The 20,326-nt window shown below is 35.5% G+C and overlaps 1 protein-coding gene across 3 annotated transcripts; it reads left to right on the top strand.

The window, feature by feature from the left end:
- Positions 1 to 15,841: 15,841 nt before the first annotated feature.
- Positions 15,842 to 19,769, top strand: LOC133830950 (protein REVEILLE 8-like). Of its 3 annotated transcripts, none has more exons than XM_062261069.1 (9): positions 15,844 to 16,219; positions 16,319 to 16,376; positions 16,474 to 16,597; positions 16,701 to 16,853; positions 17,000 to 17,125; positions 17,220 to 17,326; positions 18,122 to 18,181; positions 19,160 to 19,267; positions 19,395 to 19,769. In XM_062261069.1, the coding sequence occupies exons 1-8, from the start codon at positions 16,074 to 16,076 to the stop codon at positions 19,235 to 19,237; spliced, it is 852 nt and encodes a 283-aa protein (XP_062117053.1). In that variant the 5' UTR covers positions 15,844 to 16,073; the 3' UTR covers positions 19,238 to 19,267; positions 19,395 to 19,769. The 3 variants fall into 3 exon arrangements, with proteins under 3 accessions (XP_062117054.1, XP_062117053.1, XP_062117055.1); XM_062261071.1 differs by having other exon boundaries at positions 15,849 to 16,219; positions 16,701 to 16,832; XM_062261070.1 differs by lacking the exon at positions 19,395 to 19,769 and having other exon boundaries at positions 15,842 to 16,219; positions 19,160 to 19,270.
- Positions 19,770 to 20,326: the final 557 nt, after the last annotated feature.

Raw genomic sequence — 20,326 nt, 5'->3', positions numbered from 1 at the left:
TTCATCTTTTATTGTTTATTTATTGTATTTATTTAAATAAATTTTAATTAATGTTTGATTGATAACATGATCATGCTTTAGTCAATTACATGCAATTCATGAAACCACAAACAATTTTTCATTAACATTGCATCTGTTAGAAACATGATTATTTAGGATTGTCCCAACTTTTTATGTGAATTTTTTTGGAGAAATCAATTGCATGTAAACTACTAAGTATTAAATTAGTTCATACTTGGTAACTCACACCAAAATAAAGGCAATTGATATTATAGTCCTTTAAGATAACCAACTTTATTTAAAAAGTATTCTAGTAAAGTTAGATGAATGTAATGGGTAATTATCTAGATCACATTAATTATAGAAACATATTCTTTTATAATTAAATGTATTTTGTAATTAATTACATTAATAGGTTATTAATAAACTAGTAATTAATTTATTAGTTTAATAAAACACATTTTTTTTTCTAAAATAGTAAGTGGGAGAAGGTGAACATCTCAATGTGACCTATGGTCTCCATTATTAGTACAACACTGTGCGATATGAATAAGGCCTCGAGGCGTCTTTGTTTTCATCCCCCTAAAGAAGGTTTCTAGACCTATTAATATCAGGGTCGGTGTTGTACCCTAAAAATTAGCACGAGTTTAGTCACTCAGCTAGGGGTACATTTGACAAATGAATATATGGAGAAGCAGACAAGTAGAACATCTAGCTAATAATAATGCGAGCAGCTCAAGTTGGGACTTGGCAATGCGACATTTAGGTGATTATCATGTCGCCTCTTAGGACAACAGTCCAATTCGAGACATATAGTGGCTAGATCCCCCTTTGGGTGCTCTGAAGTTAATCCGAACTAAGGTTCAGATAATCTTTGATCACCAGCTCAATGAAGATATTCAGCTCGTGGAAACCTGGTCAGAATGCATACTAAAGGATCCCGAGAGACTTGAAGGCTCTTTATATGCTCATTAATACCCAGGCTATATTGCATATTTATCATTTATTATCTGAGATAGCAGGAGTATATTATGTTATGCAATTGTATCCCAATGTAGATGGGAATTATCTGCATTTAATGTATACCATATTTATGCACACGGTTACCCAAACCTGTCTAGGAAATTTCACTATAAATATTAGGGATAATGGACAGGGAAGAGGACGACATTTTTGTATTACTGAAATTCTGCAGAAATTGTGAGAGAAAAGAAATAATATTGTCTCATGGACTAGGTGGATTTTAACTACTAAACCACATAAAATTGTGTGTGTACGAAATGGTTCTTATAAGTTCATTACGGTTTACAAATAAGCACTAATATCCTTATTAGATTTCTAAATCTATTGTTGGCGAAAAACCGCGTCAACAGTTTGCTGCTTTCGTTGAGAGGAAATTAGTGCTTTACAAGTTTCATTTGACGTTCATCATGGTGGTTACTCGATTGATGCATGACAATGAAATGGAATAGCCTGGTGGGCAAGAGGCACATCATACAGCCGTTCCTACTGAAAAGGACCCAGATGTTCAGCAACGTCCTAGGAAGCAACCGGTGGGCCAAGATGACGCTGGGAGTTCAGCGTCACTCCCACCAAATCCTAATCCAGGATATTTACACAACCATCGAGATGGAGAATGCCCAATTAAGGAGCTATCTCGCTAGGGCAAACAGATAGATCGAGGAGGTCCTGGCTCGGTTACCCCCTCTTGCAACTGATGCTAATGTCGAAAAGAGGCAAAGTGGGTCTCATAAGTCCCACAGGAATAACCGGTCAAGATGCAATGGATAGTTGCATCTTGACCAAACCAACGATACTTTATTTTTAAAAGAGAAAATAAAGAGTTATTTTAAATTTTAGATAATAAAGAGAAGACTGTCTTATAAACTATCTGAATTTAACTTGATCTACCCTAAGGCGGCACTTTATTTGTTGGGTAGTTTTATTATGGAATAGTACATGTTAGTTTATGTGTTTTAATTGTTGCATTCATGCATCATATTTACTTTCCGAATAATTGGTATTTTTAAAATAGTAATATTATTGTATTTTATTTCTTTCAGTAATGTCAAACGGTGGCAATCCAATAACTATTTTACTTTCACTTGAAAATCTTAATGGTGATAATTTTATAAGATGGGAATCGAATCTAAATCTGATGTTAATCTGTGAGAACCATAAATTTTTCCTAACGAGGAATGTCCTAAAAAGCCCGCTGCCAATGCCCCAAAGAATATTCAGAACAAATATGATGCATGGATTCAATCTAATAATAAGGCTAACTGTTACATGCTTGTGAGCATGCATGATGTTCTGAGAGCAAATCATGAACCCATGGAAAATTCTTTCGAGATAATAGAATCTCTGCAAGCCATGTGTTGGGCAGCAATCTGATCAAAGTAGACATGAGGCTACCAGAACCTACATGACTACTAAGATAAAGAAAAGTGTTTATGTGCGTGAACATGTCTTCAGCATGATTAACGTGATGAATGAAGCAAAAATACACGGGGCCTCCATTGATGAGTGTACACAAGTAAGCATCATACTTGAATCACTCACTCTTGCTTTCTCTACATTCACAACCAACTATATTATGAATAAGTTGGAATTCAACATGACCCAGCTTTTTAATGAACTGCAGACATTTGATTCTCTTAACAAAACAATAACCAAAGAGACTGAGGCAAATATGGCAGAGGAGAAACCTTCAACCTCTAAGGATAAAACTAAGAAGAGGAAGAAGAACAATGACAATGAAAAAAGTAAGGACAAGAAGTCCAACAAAGGCAAGAAGGAACCAAAAGCCAAAGAGAACAAGAATGACAACAACTCCAAGAAGAAAGAACCAAAAGGAAAATGTTTCCACTGTGGAGTTGAAGGTCACTGGAAGGGAAACTGTAAAAAGTATTTCGCTGAGCTGAAAAAGAAATGTAAATATGATTTGCTTATACTTGAAGCTTGTGTAGTGGAAGACGATATGTCATCCTGGGTTTTAGATTCAGGAGCCACTAACCATGTTTGTTCTTCTATGAAGATACTTGAGTTGTCACCAAAATTGGCTGATGGCGAGGTGACAATGCGAGTTGGAAGTGGAGCGCTCATTTCAGCTAGAGTAAAGGGAACAATCCATTTATATTTTGGGAACAATTATCTTGTTTTGAACAATGTTTATTTTATTCTTGGATTTTCTAGAAACTTAGTTTCTTTATCTATGTTGCATGATTATTTTTTATTTTTCTTTTAATAATAATGCGATTGTTATTCAAAGAATGATTTCAAAATTTGTCAAGCAGAACATACATACAGATTGTATATGCTCAAACCTAATGAACGAACGCTAAATAGCTCATAATTATTTAAAGTTACAAAACCGCAAGGAAACAAAAGACAAAATGTTTCAAATGAGGATGAGACATATCTTTGGCATCTTAGACTTGGTCATATAGGACTAAACAGAATAAATCAATTAACAAAAGATGGACATTTGAGAGAACTAAGAGTTGGAACTCTTCCGGTTTGTGAATCCTGTCTAGAAGGCAAAATGACCAAACGTCCTTTCTCAGTGAAAGGCAATAGAGCTAAAGAACCTTTGGAGCTTGTACACATCAATGTCTGTGGTCTAATCAATTTTTAAGCAAGAGGTGGGTATGAGTACTTCGTCACTTTTATTGATGATTACTCAAGATATGGTCATACTTATCTAATACTTAGGAAATATGAAACCTTTGGTAAGTTTCAAGAATTAAAAGCTGAGGCTAAGAAGCAATTAGATAAGACTCTTAAAACACTTCGATCAGATCAAGGTGGTGAATATTTGGATTTAGAATTCAAAGATTTCATGCTGGAGCATTGTATTCTATCCCAACTCACAGCACCCGGAGCATGGTATGCAAAATGGTGTTTTAGAAAGAAGAAACACGACATTGTTGGACATGATCAGGACTATGTTAAGCTACTTTTCACTTCCTCTCTCATTCTGGGGATATACACTTCAAACAATGACTTAAATTTTGAATGTGGTCCCATCTAAGACCAAAAGAAAAATGCCCTGGAACTGTGGAATGGAAACAAACCTAGTTTGCACCATTTCCGCATTTGGGGCTGTCCAGCTAATGTTCTTAGACCTAAATTAAGGAAACTTGATTTGAGGTCTGAAGTATGCATTTTTGTGGGCTACGCTCAAGAAACAAGAGGTGGTTACTTCTATAGTCCCAAGGACCAAAAGGTGTTTGTTTCAATAAATGCCACCTCCTTGAACACGTCCATATGAATAACTATAAACCTCAGAGCAAAGTAGTTTTGGAGGAACTCACAACTGATAAGATTCCATCTCTTTCATCGTCATCATTAAATGATAAGTGACAAATCAAGGAAACCACCATTCTTAAAAAGGAAACCCCAGTGCAATGTCGTAGTGGGAGGATTGTGAGAAAACCTGTTCCCTACGAACATGATGCACACGTTCTTATTTCTGATACAAACAAGGATGATCCATTAACCTTCAAAGAGGTTATGGATGATCTTGAAAATGAGAAATGGCAAGAAGCCATGAACCAAGAAATGGAATCCATGTATTCCAATTATGTATGGGAACTTGTAGACCCACCTGAAGAGCCCATTGGGTGTAAATGGATATACAAGAAGAAGAGAGGTGTAGATGGGAAAGTGGAGACTTTCAAAGCAAGGCTAGTAGCCAAAGGTTACACTCAGAGAGAAGGTGTTGATTATGAAGAAGCATTTTCGCTTGTGGCCATGCTGAAATCCATTAGCATCCTCTTATCCATAGCTGCCACGTATGATTATGAGATATGGCAAATGGATGTCAAGACGACCTTTCTTAATGGCTATCTTGATGAAAGTATCTATATGATACAACTAGAAGGCTCATCAAGAATGGGGAAGATCAAAAGGTGTGTAAGTTGTTGAAATCCATTTATGGATTAAAGCAAGCATCTAGATCTTGGAATATCACCTTTGATGAAATAGTTAAAACATATGGCTTTGAACAAATTATCGACGAAGCATGTGTATATAAATATATCAAAGGAAAAGTTATGGTTTTCCTAGTTCTTTATGTGGATGACATTCTCCTCATTGGCAACAATGTAGAGACATTGTCAAACTTAAAGAAGTGGTTAATTGAAAAGTTCCAAATGAAATATTTGGGTGAGGCGAGCTATGTTCTCAGAATCCAAATCCTAAGGGATAGGAAGAACAAGCTCTTAGCACCTTCTCAGGCTAATTATATAGATAAGGTGCTTGAAAGGTTCTCTATTGAGAATTCCAAGAAAGATTAGTTACCGACAAGACATGGAATTACTCTTTCAAAAGAAAAATGTCCAAAGACACATTAGGAGGAAGAGGACATGAGAAAGTATCCTTATGCTTCAGAAGTTGGGAGTCCTAAGTATGCTATGATGTGTACTAGGCCTGACATATGCTATGCAATAGGGATTGTAAGTCATTATCAACCAAATCCAGGTTTGGAACATTGGATTGCAGTAAAGCACATTCTCAAGTATCTTAGGAGAATGAGAGATTATATGCTTGTATATTCAGGGGTGAGTTAAACCCTAGTGGATACACTAATTCTGATTTCCAAACATACAACGATAGTCATAAGTTGACGTCTGGGTCAGTATTCACTCTTGGTGGAGGATTTGTAGTCTGAAGAAGTATTAAACAATCCATTATTGTAGATTCAACCATGGAAGTCGAGTATATAGTGGCTTGTGAAGTAGCTAAGGAAGCGGTTTGATTGAGGAATTTCTACACTGATCTAGAAGTGGTTCCAGATATGGATAAGCCACTAATCCTATACTGTAACAACAGTGGAGCAGTAGCTAATTTCAAACAACCTAGAAGCCACAAGAGAGGAAAACATATAGAGAGGAAGATAGTACAAAGGTGATGTGACTATTATGAAGATAGTGTCGCAACAGAACCTGACAGACTCGTTTACCAAGGCACTTCCTGCAAAGTCGTTTATGGGTCATGTGTGAAACATGGGATTAAGGGAAATGCCTCACTTGCTTTGAGGGCAAGTGAGAGATTGTTAGAATTAATGCCCTAAAAGCATGTAAATATATTTTATTAATTTAAATAAAAGTAGAATTTTATTATATTTGAATGTTATAATTAATATGTGAATTCATTATAAAATAATATCAAGAAAATTCCCTATTCATTCATGAGAATATGATCTTGTATTAGTCCGAGAGAATTAAGATCATATATAATGAATAAAACAGCCAGTAACATATTTAATTAAGAAATCTATAATGAATGGTTACTACTGCGGTTTACTAAGCATACAGGATATAAGTGATCTAGATTCGAATTACTGATGTGGATAGAAATCTTAGTAAATGTGTTGTATATAATAGAGATTATATATGACACGACCGATGAGAATTAATTATCTTTATAAACTTGTCGTTTGACATAAAGATTTAATTCTTATCATAATAGATGATCATTTGTAAATCAGTCTAAAACTTGAGTATTCATGAACTCCTGTTTGTGTTTTTGGGTCTTTTGATTCACTTGTTAAAGTTTCTTAGTATAATGAGGCTAATGACTTTTGTTTTGGAGATTCAATATCATGAATGGCTGGGAACATGATTTACAATATTGGAATTCATACTTTCCTAACGGATCGAATATTGGTTCCCTTAAGGGTTAATTTTGAAACCGAATAGTTATTGGGCTCAAATCTATAATATGATTATAGATTAATTATTCTCTAGTGAATTAATGGTACTTAAGGATCAAGAGCTAATTAAAATTGAAAAACGGTAATCTTAACCAACTCTAATTAACGAACCAATAAATGGAGGATAGAATACATTTATTGAGTATATCAATGGACTACAAAAGAAAACTCTGTAAATATAATTCTATAAATACTTAGAGTGCAATTCCATATTTATAGTGGAGTAATCATGGAATTAATAAATAAGATTATTGGATTAAAGAGTTTAATTGATAATTTGGTTTATTGGAGCTTCGTAATACAGGTCCATGGTTTCCAGATCACCTCTGTCATACGATGTCAAGGGTAAGGATGTCAAAAGAAAGATTTGTAAAAAAATGACTTAATTGCAAAGAATTAATTTTCTAGGGCAATGAAATAATTATGTGATAATTATGGGCAATTGATTAATTGTGAATTAATTAACTATTTAACTATATAGTTTTTATTTTGATTAACTATAGGTTAAAATAAATATTAATCTTGTTTGGATTAATATAAAGAGAGATTAATAATTATCTTATTTAGAATAAGATATTTATTTATTTATTTATTTAAAACTGATACTTTAAGAAAAAGTTAATTTTGTATTAACTTATATTTATTTTGGGATAAATATCTTGTCTTAAATATTAATTAAATAAACAAATGAGAAAATTAGGGATAACTCTAATGGTGTGGCACCACTAACAGGGATATCCTATCCCTGAGATTTGAATTTTGAATTTAAAATGATTTGTTTATTTAGTTATTATTTAATTTAAATATGATTTAAATTAAATAATAAAATAAGATTATAATTGATCAGTTTTATTTTAATAAAATAAAGATTAATTAAATTAGTTAATTATTGTTGACGGTGAAATCTCGTCAACGATATAAGGTTAGAAAAATCAGACTGTATTGCCAAAGGTATCTTAGAAGAAGATGGAGAAAACTTGAAAGAGCAAATATGCAGAACTACAACGGAGTCGAAATTGTATATTACTTAACAGCCTTAGCATACAATCAATTTTCCAACCCCCTTTTTGGAGGGGTCATGATCTATTTATAATGGAGCTCTAATGGCTCCTCATACATTGTGGTCCCTGGGGACAAGATTGTACATAGGTACATTGTCAGGGTAGTAACACAGGTTGTGGTGGGGAAGAAGGTCATGCTGTCGGCCTGGTGCCTAGTCAGAGGCATGCATGTAGTGCTTCCACTCTCTGTACAAATCCATACCTCCACTACTTGTGTCATACAGATGTCATGGTCATGCTTCTGTCATCCTCATGGTCGTACGTCCTGCACCTGTACACGTACAGGTGCTTTGTACCTGATGGTTATGCATGCAAGGCATGCGAGGGTGCGAGGCCCAACGTAGTGCGAGACCCTAAGGTGCATGGCGAGGCATGCGTGGGTGCGAGACCCTCAGGTGCATGGCGAGGCATGCGTGGGTGCGAGACCCTCAGGTGCATGGCGAGGCATGCATGGGTGCGAGACCCTCGGATACATAGCGAGGAATGCATGGGTACGTGACCCTCGGGTGCATGGCAAGGCATGAATGGGTGGGAGACCCTTGGATACATGGTGAGGCATGCATGGGTGTGTGACCCTCGGGTGCATGGCGAGGCATGCATGGGTGCTAGACCCTCGGATACATGGCGAGGCATGCATGGGTGCGTGACCCTCGGGTGCATGGCGAGGCATGCATGGGTGCGAGACCCTCGAGTGCATGGAGAGGCATGCATGGGATGCGTGACCCTCGGGTGCATGGCGAGGCATGCATGGGTGCAAGACCCTCGGGTGCATGGCGAGGCATGCATGGGTGCGAGACCCTCGAGTGCATGGAGAGGCATGCATGGGATGCGTGACCCTCGGGTGCATGGCGAGGCATGCATGTGTGCGTGACCCTCGGGTGCATGGCGAGTCATGCATGGGTGCGAGACCCTCGGATACATGGCGAGTCATACATGGGTACGTGACCCTTGGGTGCATGGCAAGGCGTGCATGGGTGCGAGACCCTCGAGTGCATGGCGAGGCATGCATGGGTGCTAGACCCTCGGGTGTATGGTGAGGCATGCATGGGTGCGAGAACCTCGGGTGCATGGCGAGGCATGCATGGGTGCGCGAGGCTCCGCATGGCATGGAGAGACTCGCTGTGCAAGGCTGGGCGAGGCTGGGCAAGGCTTGGAGTGCCTCGCTGTGCAAGGATGGCTAAGGCAAGGAGCGCCTCGCTGTGCGAGGCTGTCCGAGGCAAGGAGCACCTCGTTGTGCGAGGCTAGACGAGGCAAGAAGCGCCTCGCTGTGCAAGGCTGGGCGAGGCTGGGAGAGGCAGGGAGCGCCTCGCTGTGCGAGGCTGGGCGAGGTCTAGAGTGCCTCGCTGTGCGAGGCTGGCTGAGGCAAGGAGCGCCTCGCTGTGCGAGGCTGGCTGAGGCAGGGAGCGCCTCGTTGTGCGAGGCTGGCCGAGGGAAGGAGCGCCTCACTATGCGAGGCTAGGTGAGGCCTAGAGTGTCTCGCTGTGCAAGGCTGGTCGAGGCTGGCCGAGGCAAGGAGCGCCTCGCTGCGCGAGGCTGGACAAGGCCTGTGGTGTCTCGCTGCGCGAGGCTAGGCATGGCATGGTGCGAGGCACCCTTCTAGGCATGAGGCCCATCTGAGGCGCGAATCGCCCTGATGGCGCAAGGCCATTAGCCTAGGGAAATGTTCACCTATAATTTCCATACATCAAGCGAGAAAAGCTCTAAGGGAAATTACTCCACATTCCCAAGACCCACAGGTCCGAGCCCAATAGCATGAATACCTGACCTTTAGCCATGTGGTCTAACTAGGGACCAAAGATTTTTTTCCTTGGTCAATTTTTTGTATTCACAATTATCTTTATAAACCTGAAAAGAAGAATTGATTTTCATAGACTGTTAGACTCTCTCTCTTTGAAAAGAAAGCGATAGTTTTGCCTAAACCTAAAAAACTATCCAATATATCTTCTTTCTATCAAACATCTCTAGATCTCATGTGTTGAGTACATCTAGAGAGTCCTAAATCAATATTTTGAATTCTACATGCCCACACACGTCCTTGTGTGTTTGAGGATTGGTTTGGAAGATCAAGGTGTGAGCTTTCAGAATCTGGATTGGAAGATCTTTGATTTATACAAAAGGATTTGTAGATATTTGATAGGCTTCAAGAGTTAATCTCTAATATATTTGTATGTGATTTAATATATCTATATATGTATGATCTTGGTTTGTATTAATAAATTTTTCAAAACCCAAATTTCTCCGCTACGTATCTCTGATTTACAATTTTAATACCAATAGTCTCCTCCGTGTAGAACTACTGAGAGTACTCACTCTCATAGTAGTTGCCTCCATCTTCCCCATCGTATCTGTCATCGTCATCATAGGTGCCATCGTGGGCCACCTCCAGGTTTGTTGGTGGAGGTGGTCGGCTAGGCTCTCCTCCCTTAGTGACGGTGAGAGGCAGGATTTCGTCAGTGGCATTTCGTCTGGTAGTCACCATGTCTCAATCTTTGAAACTTTATTCAAGCTCTCAATGAAAAGCACCAAAATGTTGGCTGCCTTTTTCTCTATCAACTAATTAAATAAAGCTTAAACTAAATGCAAAAAGAACATGAGGATTTTACGTGGATCGGGTGATTAATCAACCCTAGTCCACGAGTCACTTGTATTAGGATTTGGGAAGCTTAAGGGTCTCAAGCTTCTATGGAGTTCAGGCAGTGTATTTGCAATGCTTTGAATACAAAAGTGGGGATTCAATTTGGGATCCTTTACAAAGTGTGCCCTAGCCCTATTTATAGATGACTGAGGGAAATTCATTCCCTTAATGAGGATTTATTTACAAACCTTCTCCCTTAATGGGTTATTAATGCTAATAAATATACATTCCACTAATTATGGAGCTGGTGGGCCTGGGCGTATCTCCTTGGGCCCACTTACGAGATTACAACCCACAACTTTTTGGGGTAGCACGTCCATGACAGTGTCAAGGGGTAATTGCATGTTTTCCCATGTCAGAGGCATCATGAGACACCCGGGTTGTCCCTCGTACGGACTCAACACCACAACTTGGGTAAAAGTAACATGTCAGATAGTTGCTTGTGGTCCACGGTCTCTATGCTTGACACCTGGCACTATACTCCAGGCCTGGAGGAAAGTTCTTGCAGGCTTGGAGGTCTAGAGCAGAGAGGACAGGAAGGGCATCATAACTGTAGTCCTCGAGGTGTAACTCCTCGAGGACATCCTTCTCTAGAGGTGGTGCACGATCATGACAAATAGGCTTGCCCTTCGAGGAACTCTAGGTGAGCACACCAGGGCTTTATTATCTTCTGTGAAAATTAATTACTCTCTAATGATTGCAGCATGTCATTTGGTGAAAACACAAACAACATCAGCCATTCATGATATTGAATCTCCAAAACAAAAGTCACTAGCCTCATTATATCAAAGAGAACTTAACGAATAAATCAAAAGATCCAATAAGCACAAACGAGAGTCCATGATCACTCAGGATTTAGAATGATCTACAGATGATCATCTATTATGATAAGAATGAAATATTTATGACAAACGGTAAGTTTATAAAGATAGTTAATTCATATCGGTCCAGTCATACATAATCACTATTATAAACAACACCTTCACCAAGATGTCTATCAACATCAGTAGTCCGAATGTAGATTAATTGCATCCCGTATGCTTAGTAAACTTGTTGACCCTCGATTTGGCTAACGACACGGAGTCAAATGTAAGACAAAGTATAAAGCAAGAATGAGAAAAATGATCTACCAGAAGGAAGAAAACACCAAGGAATTATAGTGGTTCGGCCCCAAAGAATGGTAATGACCTACGTCCACTTAGTGATATTGTTATTATTGAATCTCAAAGTCATGATCAAAGAACTAGGGTTCTTGAGTTTCGCAAACCTTGAATGTATTACAATAAGAAGATGAACAACTCACTATAGCTCTTTTTTCTCTCAATATTTCGCAAAAAGATTCAGGAATCAAAAATCCAAAAGTCCCTTCCTTGAGCTATTTCATGCATATTTATAGGCTCAAGGAGGGTTACACATGCCAACGTTCCCTATCTTTTCTTAATAATCGCGTATCAAAATAATAATGAAGAAATATTCAATGCAGTTATTATAAGATTATAGCTTAAGAAGGAAATAAATTAGGTTATACGACCAGCTTGGTCGTATAAAAAATTAACCCTGACGATGCGGTGTGCTTATGGTCGATAGTCAAGCAGTACTTTCGCCACGTGTCAACCACGTGTGAGAAATTCTCGCCACGTCATCAACAACTGTTTTTTGGGTAAACAAAACCGTACTAGCAACCATTCATTTAAGATTTCATACTTTAATATGTTACTAACTATTTTATTCATTGTATATGATCTTAATTCTCTCCTACTAATACAAGATCATATCCTCATAAATGAATATGATATTTTCTTGATATTTATACAAATTATTAAAACAATAATTATAACATTCAAATATAATAAAATTGTACTTTTATTTAAATCAATAAAATGTCTTTTTTACATGCTTTTAGGGCATAAACCCTAATAGAGACTCCCTCATGAAGTTATAGACATAACAAATTTGATTATAAATGAAGCCCTTGAATTGATTATATAGGTACCTACAAATAATATACATGTGTTGACAAATATGTTGAAAACAAAGAGATCTTTATAAGTTATGTCAATATGGAAGGAAATCATCATACTATGTGTTGACGCAGTTTTTCGCCAACAATATATTAAGAAATAAAATGGGTAGATTAGTGCTTGGTAGTAAACTGCAATGAAAATAACAAGAACTCACTAAAAAGGCCAGAACTTTTATGTGGTTCAGTGGTTAAAATCTACCTAGTCCACGAGTCAATATTATTATTCTCTCTCTATTTTGGTAGAGTTTCGGTATATCAGAATATGGTCCCCTTCCTTGTCCAATATTCCCAGTATTTATAGGGGAATTTCATGGACAAGTTTGGGTAACCGTGTAAATAAACTGCGTAATTATATATGATATATAATTAATACGTATTATTCCCATTTACACTGGGATATGATTTGGTAATAGAATAAACAATCTCTTGCTATCTCGGGTAATAAATGATATAGATATGATACAGCCTGGTCATTAATGAGCGTATAAAGAATTCCCGAGTCTCTTGGGATCATTCAGTATGAGTTATATCTAGATCCTCACGAGCTGAATGTCTCACTCGAACTCGTGCTTAGCAGCTATCTTACTCCGAGCTCGTAGTAAATCCAGGACGCCTAATATTGGGTCTGATCATTATGAGTCTCGAGCTATTCACATGGTTAATAACTAGATATTTTACTTGGTTATCTTTCCACGTATTTAACTGCCAGTTGTACCCGAGCTGGGCAAGTGAACTCGTGTTAAGTTTAGGGTACAACATATGAATTATTGTCAACAATATTAAATGTTTGCATATATGTAATAAACTAATATGATATAGCAAGGATCATGATATTAAATTCGTTGAGAATTATCTACGTCTATATAATTTTGGCCAAAATCATATGATGCAATCCAAGCAGTATAAAATTTACTCACATAAAGTGAGGTAAAACCTGTAGGGAGTACAAATAAAATTTTGTACAAGAAAATGTAACTTAAATGAGAAACTAATTAATTGTTGTACAAAATTTGCATATATGTGAGATTGATTCAAATAAAGTATGTACATATTGTTATGAGAAAATATAAATTGTTATGAAAAAATACAATCAAGATTTAATTATAGCCTGAAGTATATATATTTTTATAAGAATTGATATGTGTCACACAAACGTTGCCATAAAAATTATTTATTTGGAGCTCCTAGTAATATGATAATTTGAAATATGTCTTACAAAAAAAATTCAAGAACAATTTAGCATGTCTTAATAGATATAAATTCAAAGTCGCGCACATTATATAAAAATATATCTGTATAGATTTAAGATATACATGTGAATAATTATTTGTAATTAGAAGTAAGATTGCCTATGTATTATGAATTTATAATTTATATATTGTAAAAGGCTCCTCAAGAGCTGATGATTATATCATAAAATTATCGAAGAACAAACTATTAGATTGTTGATTATAAAATATATTGTTTTTTCATAAATTAAATTATGAGTAGAGAAGTTCCGAATAACTTCATATGCATAAAGAATCATAGTTTATAAGATCATTTGATGTAGAATTTAAAGAACATGTAACGTGAATGCAACAAATATATGGTCCTGAAGTACCATATTTATTGCAAATGAAAATTGATATTATCGAAGATATTAATTCATGTGTTCATATTTAAATTTCAAATTTTTGGTTGAACATAGTCATATATAATGAATACTCACAAATATGATGCACATTTATAACATTGTTGATATGTTATGACAATGAACAATGTTATATATACATGGATGATCTAACATGTTGGATAAATATTCATGTTCCATTCTACACATATGCTCTAGAAGAGTTATAGTAAATATGTGATCATAGTTAATTTATGGTGATATTTAAAAGTAGTGATTTATAAGTACAATGAAAATCATACCCGATCACTAAAGTTACCATGAATATTTGTATGAGGGGGAGATATATACGTGTTGCACTCTTTATGCTTTAGTTCAGGTTTTGTCCCACTGAGTTTTCCTAACAAGGATTTTAACGAGGCAACTTTAAAATTATGTTGAGATACTTGCAATTCATGAGGCAAGTGGAGAATTTGTGACTGAGATCAGAGAAACAACATATCCGAGGAACATGTGGATTATCACTCGATAAAGAAGTACCAACAATTATCTATGAAGATAATGATGCACGCATTACTCAACTAAAAAGATAATACATTAAATGAGATAGATTTAAATACATTTAGCCGAAGTTCTTCTTCACACATGATCTTCAAAAGAGTGGTGATATTGATGTTCATCAAGTTCGATAAAGTGACAATCTTGCAGATTTATTCATAAAGTCATTACCAACATCAGCATTCTAGAGGATGAAACTTAAGATCGGAATGCACTAATTTAAAGATCTCCAAGAACGTCAAAATGATGAGTGAGTAAATATACACTGCACTCTTTTTCCCTTGACCGAGTTTTTGTCCTACTTGGTTTTTCTTGCAAGGATTTAAATGAGGTCGTTTTTATGGACATCCAAAGGGGAGTGCTATAAATATTATATATATATTTAATAATAAAAAATTCTTTTAGTCAAATATCATTATAGAATGACCAAGTTACCTAAAGTTAAATATCAACATTAATTCATAATTGTATTTGTCAGTACTTACTTGATTTTTCTATATCATATTTATTTATATAACTATGGTCCAATCCTGTTGAAATAATACACAAAACTTTAACTCTCTTTACATTTCTCTCTATTATTCTATCTCTTTTTTCTTTATCTTTATATTTGAGTATTCTTGTTTTATAGCACAATATTGTTTTTCATATATATATATATATATAATGTAAATAAAAAATTATTTTTTATTCACTATTCATGTATATTAAAATTTTGTTGCGGAGTTCGAATTTCAAGAAAAAATATTTCTGTTTATAAGTGTTCATTACAAAGTGCCATAAATTATAATTGTTCAACTTCAGTTATTCTCGTTCTTCTTGGGCAGACACAGTATAATATTTTTAGATTGGTGGCATGGCTAGCAAATTTGGCTATTTAGACTTTCGAGAGAGAAAGAAATAAGAGAATTAATTTTCTTTAAAGTTTCATTTTGTTATTTATTAACTTTATATCTCGTCTGAATTCCTACAACATCAACGAGGTAATTTATGAGCTTAATTGGGACCAAATTGTAATAACTCACATAATCAAGTGGCTAACTTTCTTAAAAAAAAATTCCTAATAGTAAAAATATATCATATATTTTAGTAGCTTAATTGTCAAAATTAGAAAACTAGGGTAGAAATCGTAACAAAAGAAATGAACAAGGGACTAAATTGCAAAAACAAATTGTATAAAAGAAAGAAATGATATATGGTAAGAAACCTCCCGCGTACGTGGAAGAGGATAAGCTTTAAGAAGACAATTAAATCGCCGAAGTCTAAACATAAAATCGCCGTAGTCCAAATAGTTGAGCGGCCTCAAATCGCTTGGCGGCTAACGTCACCACCTCCATTTCTCTCTCTCCACCGTACTTCGCCATAGCTTACCTCTCTCTCTCTCTCTTCCATCTTATTCTCTCTCTCTACTGTGGGTTTAAGCTCAGTGAGTCTTTGTCTATGGTGGTTGTTGGTCTCGTTTAAAGATGAACTCTAATCCATCCAATAATCCCCAAACAACGACTCCCTCAGATGGCTCAGCCAAGAAGGTCAGAAAGCCCTATACCATAACCAAGTCCAGAGAAAGCTGGACCGAAGAAGAACACGACAAGTTCCTCGAGGCTCTTCAACTGTCAGTACACACACACACATATATATCTTTTCTTTTCAATATATATGTATAACAAATTTGCTTTCAGTTCTCAATTATGTGGATTTGAATTTTGTACAGGTTTGATCGTGACTGGAAAAAAATCGAAGATTTTGTGGGTTCCAAGACAGTCATTCAGGTTTGTAAGCTATAGCTATTCAGATTTTTAAGAGAGAGAAAAATTGATAATTTTTTTCATTTTATGTTTTTGGGTTTGAATTGATCTTCTTCTGCAGATTAGGAGTCATGCCCAGAAATATTTTCAGAAAGTGCAAAAGAATGGGACACTCGCTCATGTTCCTCCACCACGCCCGAAGCGCAAAGCTGCACACCCTTACCCTCAAAAGGCATCCAAAAATGGTTTGTTCATGTTAATGTTAGAAGATAATGATATGCCATTTTGTGTAGAATTGAAGCTAAACAAGTTTCTTTTTTGATGATTTGGGCAACCTTGTATTTTCAGTTTTGGTTCCCCTTCAAGCTTCCTTAGGTTATCCTTCAATGAATGCTATGGTACCTACTTATTCACCATGGGATGAAGCTTCTTTGTTGATAAGCCCCGCATCAAGTAAAATAACATCCCAGGAAGAATTTGGTAATCTTCAGGCAACTGAAGGCATGCATGCATGCATTCTTTCTTTTCTTTTTTCTTTTTGTGTGTTCTGTTTTTGTCTTTTCTGTTTTAGTAGTAGTTTGTAGTTTTGAATTTTGTTAAAGGGGACTTTCCAATGCTTATTATGGCATACAACGTTACTGATTCAGCTGATATTGCATCAAAGGGGGTTGCAAGGAATAGTAACAACAATATTTGTGGCATTGCAAGCTCAAGTAGATCATTACCAGGTTCTGAGATACCAAAGCATGGGAAACAAGGTTCTGTGCTCCATGGTAATCATCCAAATTATAGTTAAATGGTTGATTTACATTGAAGGTGATTAGTTATTTGATTTTAATGGTCTTCTTTTATTTTTCCTATCTACAGGTCCAGATTTTGCTGAAGTTTATAGCTTTATCGGGAGTGTTTTTGATCCGGACACTAACGGCCATGTGCAGAAACTCAAGGAGATGGATCCCATTAATTTCGAGACTGTGAGCTTCTTCTTCTTCTTCATTCTTTCTTTCTTTGCTCTAGACCCCTTAAAAGAACTAGTTGAAGGAAATATATTTTAGTTCCAGTAATTTACTATTGCTAGTTTGAGTTTATAATTTTGCCATTACTGCTTTATATGTCTTCTATTGTATCATGTTATCTGAAACTGAAGAATTTATGTCACTCAAATAAAAGATTATATAAGGAATAGTTATATTTGACAAATCCATGAATAGGAGGCTAGAAATTTCCTTAAAGTTCTCAAAGGTGGCATAAAGTTATATTGGCAACCAGTTGTCAGCAGGTACCATGTAAATCCTTGATTATGAATGCTAGAATATTATTTATATCTGGGACACAGTAATAGTACTTCTACTTTGTCCAGCCTTATTTTATAAATTAGATCATATTGATATAACTCGTATATTTGGTGCATTGGTTCAACTTTCTAAAGCTGGCTCGGTTCAATGAGGCCGAGTTGCCTATATAGTGAAATTGTCATAAGTGAAGACTCATGTTACTTTTAAGTTATCATGTTAGACTTTAGAACAGAGGAGGCTACTGGATAATGTGATACACATAAGAACATCAAATATTCATCTTTTTCAGTTTCTCATTGTAAATAATTATATGTATGTCCTGTTTCTGGATTTGTTATTGTTAAAAGTGCCAAATTAATGTAAAAGATACTTGTCAACTTATTATAAATAAGTAATTTAACAGTATGATATTAGTAGCAGAAGAAAATTGAACAGTTGAGGTGATATGCGTTTTTGGACTGGTGATTCTTGCAGGTTTTAATGTTAATGAGAAACCTCACCTTCAACTTGTGTAATCCAGATTTTGAGCCTATTGTAAGTATTGTCATCCCTTGTTACCATAAATATGTCTATATGGCCCATAGTTCTTTTATTTAATACACATGTGCTACTATTCTCCAGGGATGATGCATATACATATATATATATATATATACATATAGATAGATATATTGATAGGGAAATTTTACAATAGGGGCGCCACTTTTGCCCTACTGGTAGGGGCTACTATATTTTCAGCACATGGAGAAATTATAATTATGTAGTTATAGTAGGCATTTCATCAATTTTTGAGAAGTTTCGAATAATTTACAGTGCCGAAAAAAAATTTCAAAATAGTAAGTTGCACGCGGATAAAAAAATATGCACGTGTGCTATTAATGGTTTGAACTATGTTTTTTGCATTGTAAATTATTTAGAATTTTTCGAAAATTGGTGGGATGTTTGCTATAACTATAATGTACATCTTTATTAAAAAAATTTGGGATATAATTTTTCTACGTGCCGAGAAAAAAGTAGTGCTTTACTATAGAATTCTCCAATATTTATATCTATATATTGCTTTATTAAACTATAACTGACACGTGCACGAACTGAGTAACCTTCAATGTATGTATTGTTTACTGTATATTTACTTGGTTATTTATCATCTATTTTATTCTAATAAAAGCCATTCAGTCTCTTTATAAAGATCTTTTGTGGATTTTAATTATATGTTACCAATATTTTATTCAGTGGTTCTAGGTAGATAAAAAAATGCATTTGACTAAAGTTGTCTATCTGTCTTTGGAGAATACATGTTGACAAGATCAGTCCTTTACCAAAACCAGATGCTTAACAGCATAACAAAGAAAATTTGTGAAACGATTTACAGTAAAATTAAAATAGCAATAAGCTGCTAACAATTAAAAAAAAACTCTCGTTATCATCATTCCTCATGTCTCAACTGTTTGCATAGCCAGAAATTTTGTGACTTCTCTTATATTAATTGGTTGATTCGGTTGGTTTATTCAGAGAAAGGTCATGTCTTCGTACGACGTCAATGCAAAATCGATGGGGATTGCTAAGCAGAACTATGATCTGCCAGTTTGAACTACCTAGGTGTTTACAACTTGCTGACTAGTATGTTTCCCTTCACCTCTTTTTTTTTTTTTTTTTTTCTGTTCTTTAGTTTCTTTACCAACCTTTTAAACGTTCATTCCATGATACCGGGTTACCATTGAAGCTATAACTTGTTTTGCTATGATAGGTAGGATCATGGCTCAAAAATGTAAATGGTTCAAGCACAGCAGGCCATATATGAAACCTTTAGTTTAGAGATGAATGCAACCACAACCAGGGGAAAGCATTAAAAATGATGCTAAATGGAAGTGACAACACCCAAGATTAGTTTTGGTGAGTTTTGTAATCATCTTAGTGTCTGGTGGCCAAAACAAAAAGGGATAATGGAATCTTAATGTTATTCTGTTAATTAGGCTTTCTTTAACCAGAAAAGTATGTATATCGTGTAATATTAATTTTGCCTAGAAAAAAAGCCCTTATTTTTGTCAATTTTGCAGGGCTTGTACCCCCTAAAGCCATGTAATTACAAGCATTTAAATAATAATCTTTTATCCTTATAAAAGTTTGATGTCTACTACAGAGACTTAACTTTATAGGGCTGTCTTGTAGTTCTTTGAATTCTAGACAAATTCAAAATAGGAAGCTCATGTGCATGTGGGGCAGATTTATGGTGTATGACATTTGGTTTGATGGAATGGAATGAAATAGGGTTAGTCGTACTGTAGTGTAGGGTTTGAGCCCATATGCAAAATATGATATTTTTATGAGAAATTTATATAAATATGAATTTTTAAAAGTCAATTCGTTAAAATATTGCTTTGCCATAGCTCTAACTTTCTCAACTTAAAGTTTTAGAAAAGTCATAATATATGACATTTTAAACAATTAAGTTTCAAATTTTACACCTTAATTATGTAAAACTATGACTTATTTATTTACTTGTACATTTATATGGGAATCTAAAAGCCATATATTTAAAAAGTAAAAAAAAAAAATCATAGGAACATTGACAAATTAAAATTTCCATAGTGTTGTACTCTAAAAGCAGGAGCTCAACTATTTTGTCTGGGGTATAACTGGCATGTAATAAATAAATGTTACAATGCTTCAGAGATATCT

This window comes from Humulus lupulus, chromosome 4 (assembly GCF_963169125.1).
Source record: "Humulus lupulus chromosome 4, drHumLupu1.1, whole genome shotgun sequence".
Lineage (NCBI taxonomy): Eukaryota > Viridiplantae > Streptophyta > Magnoliopsida > Rosales > Cannabaceae > Humulus > Humulus lupulus.
This window is presented reverse-complemented; position numbering and strand designations above follow the sequence as displayed.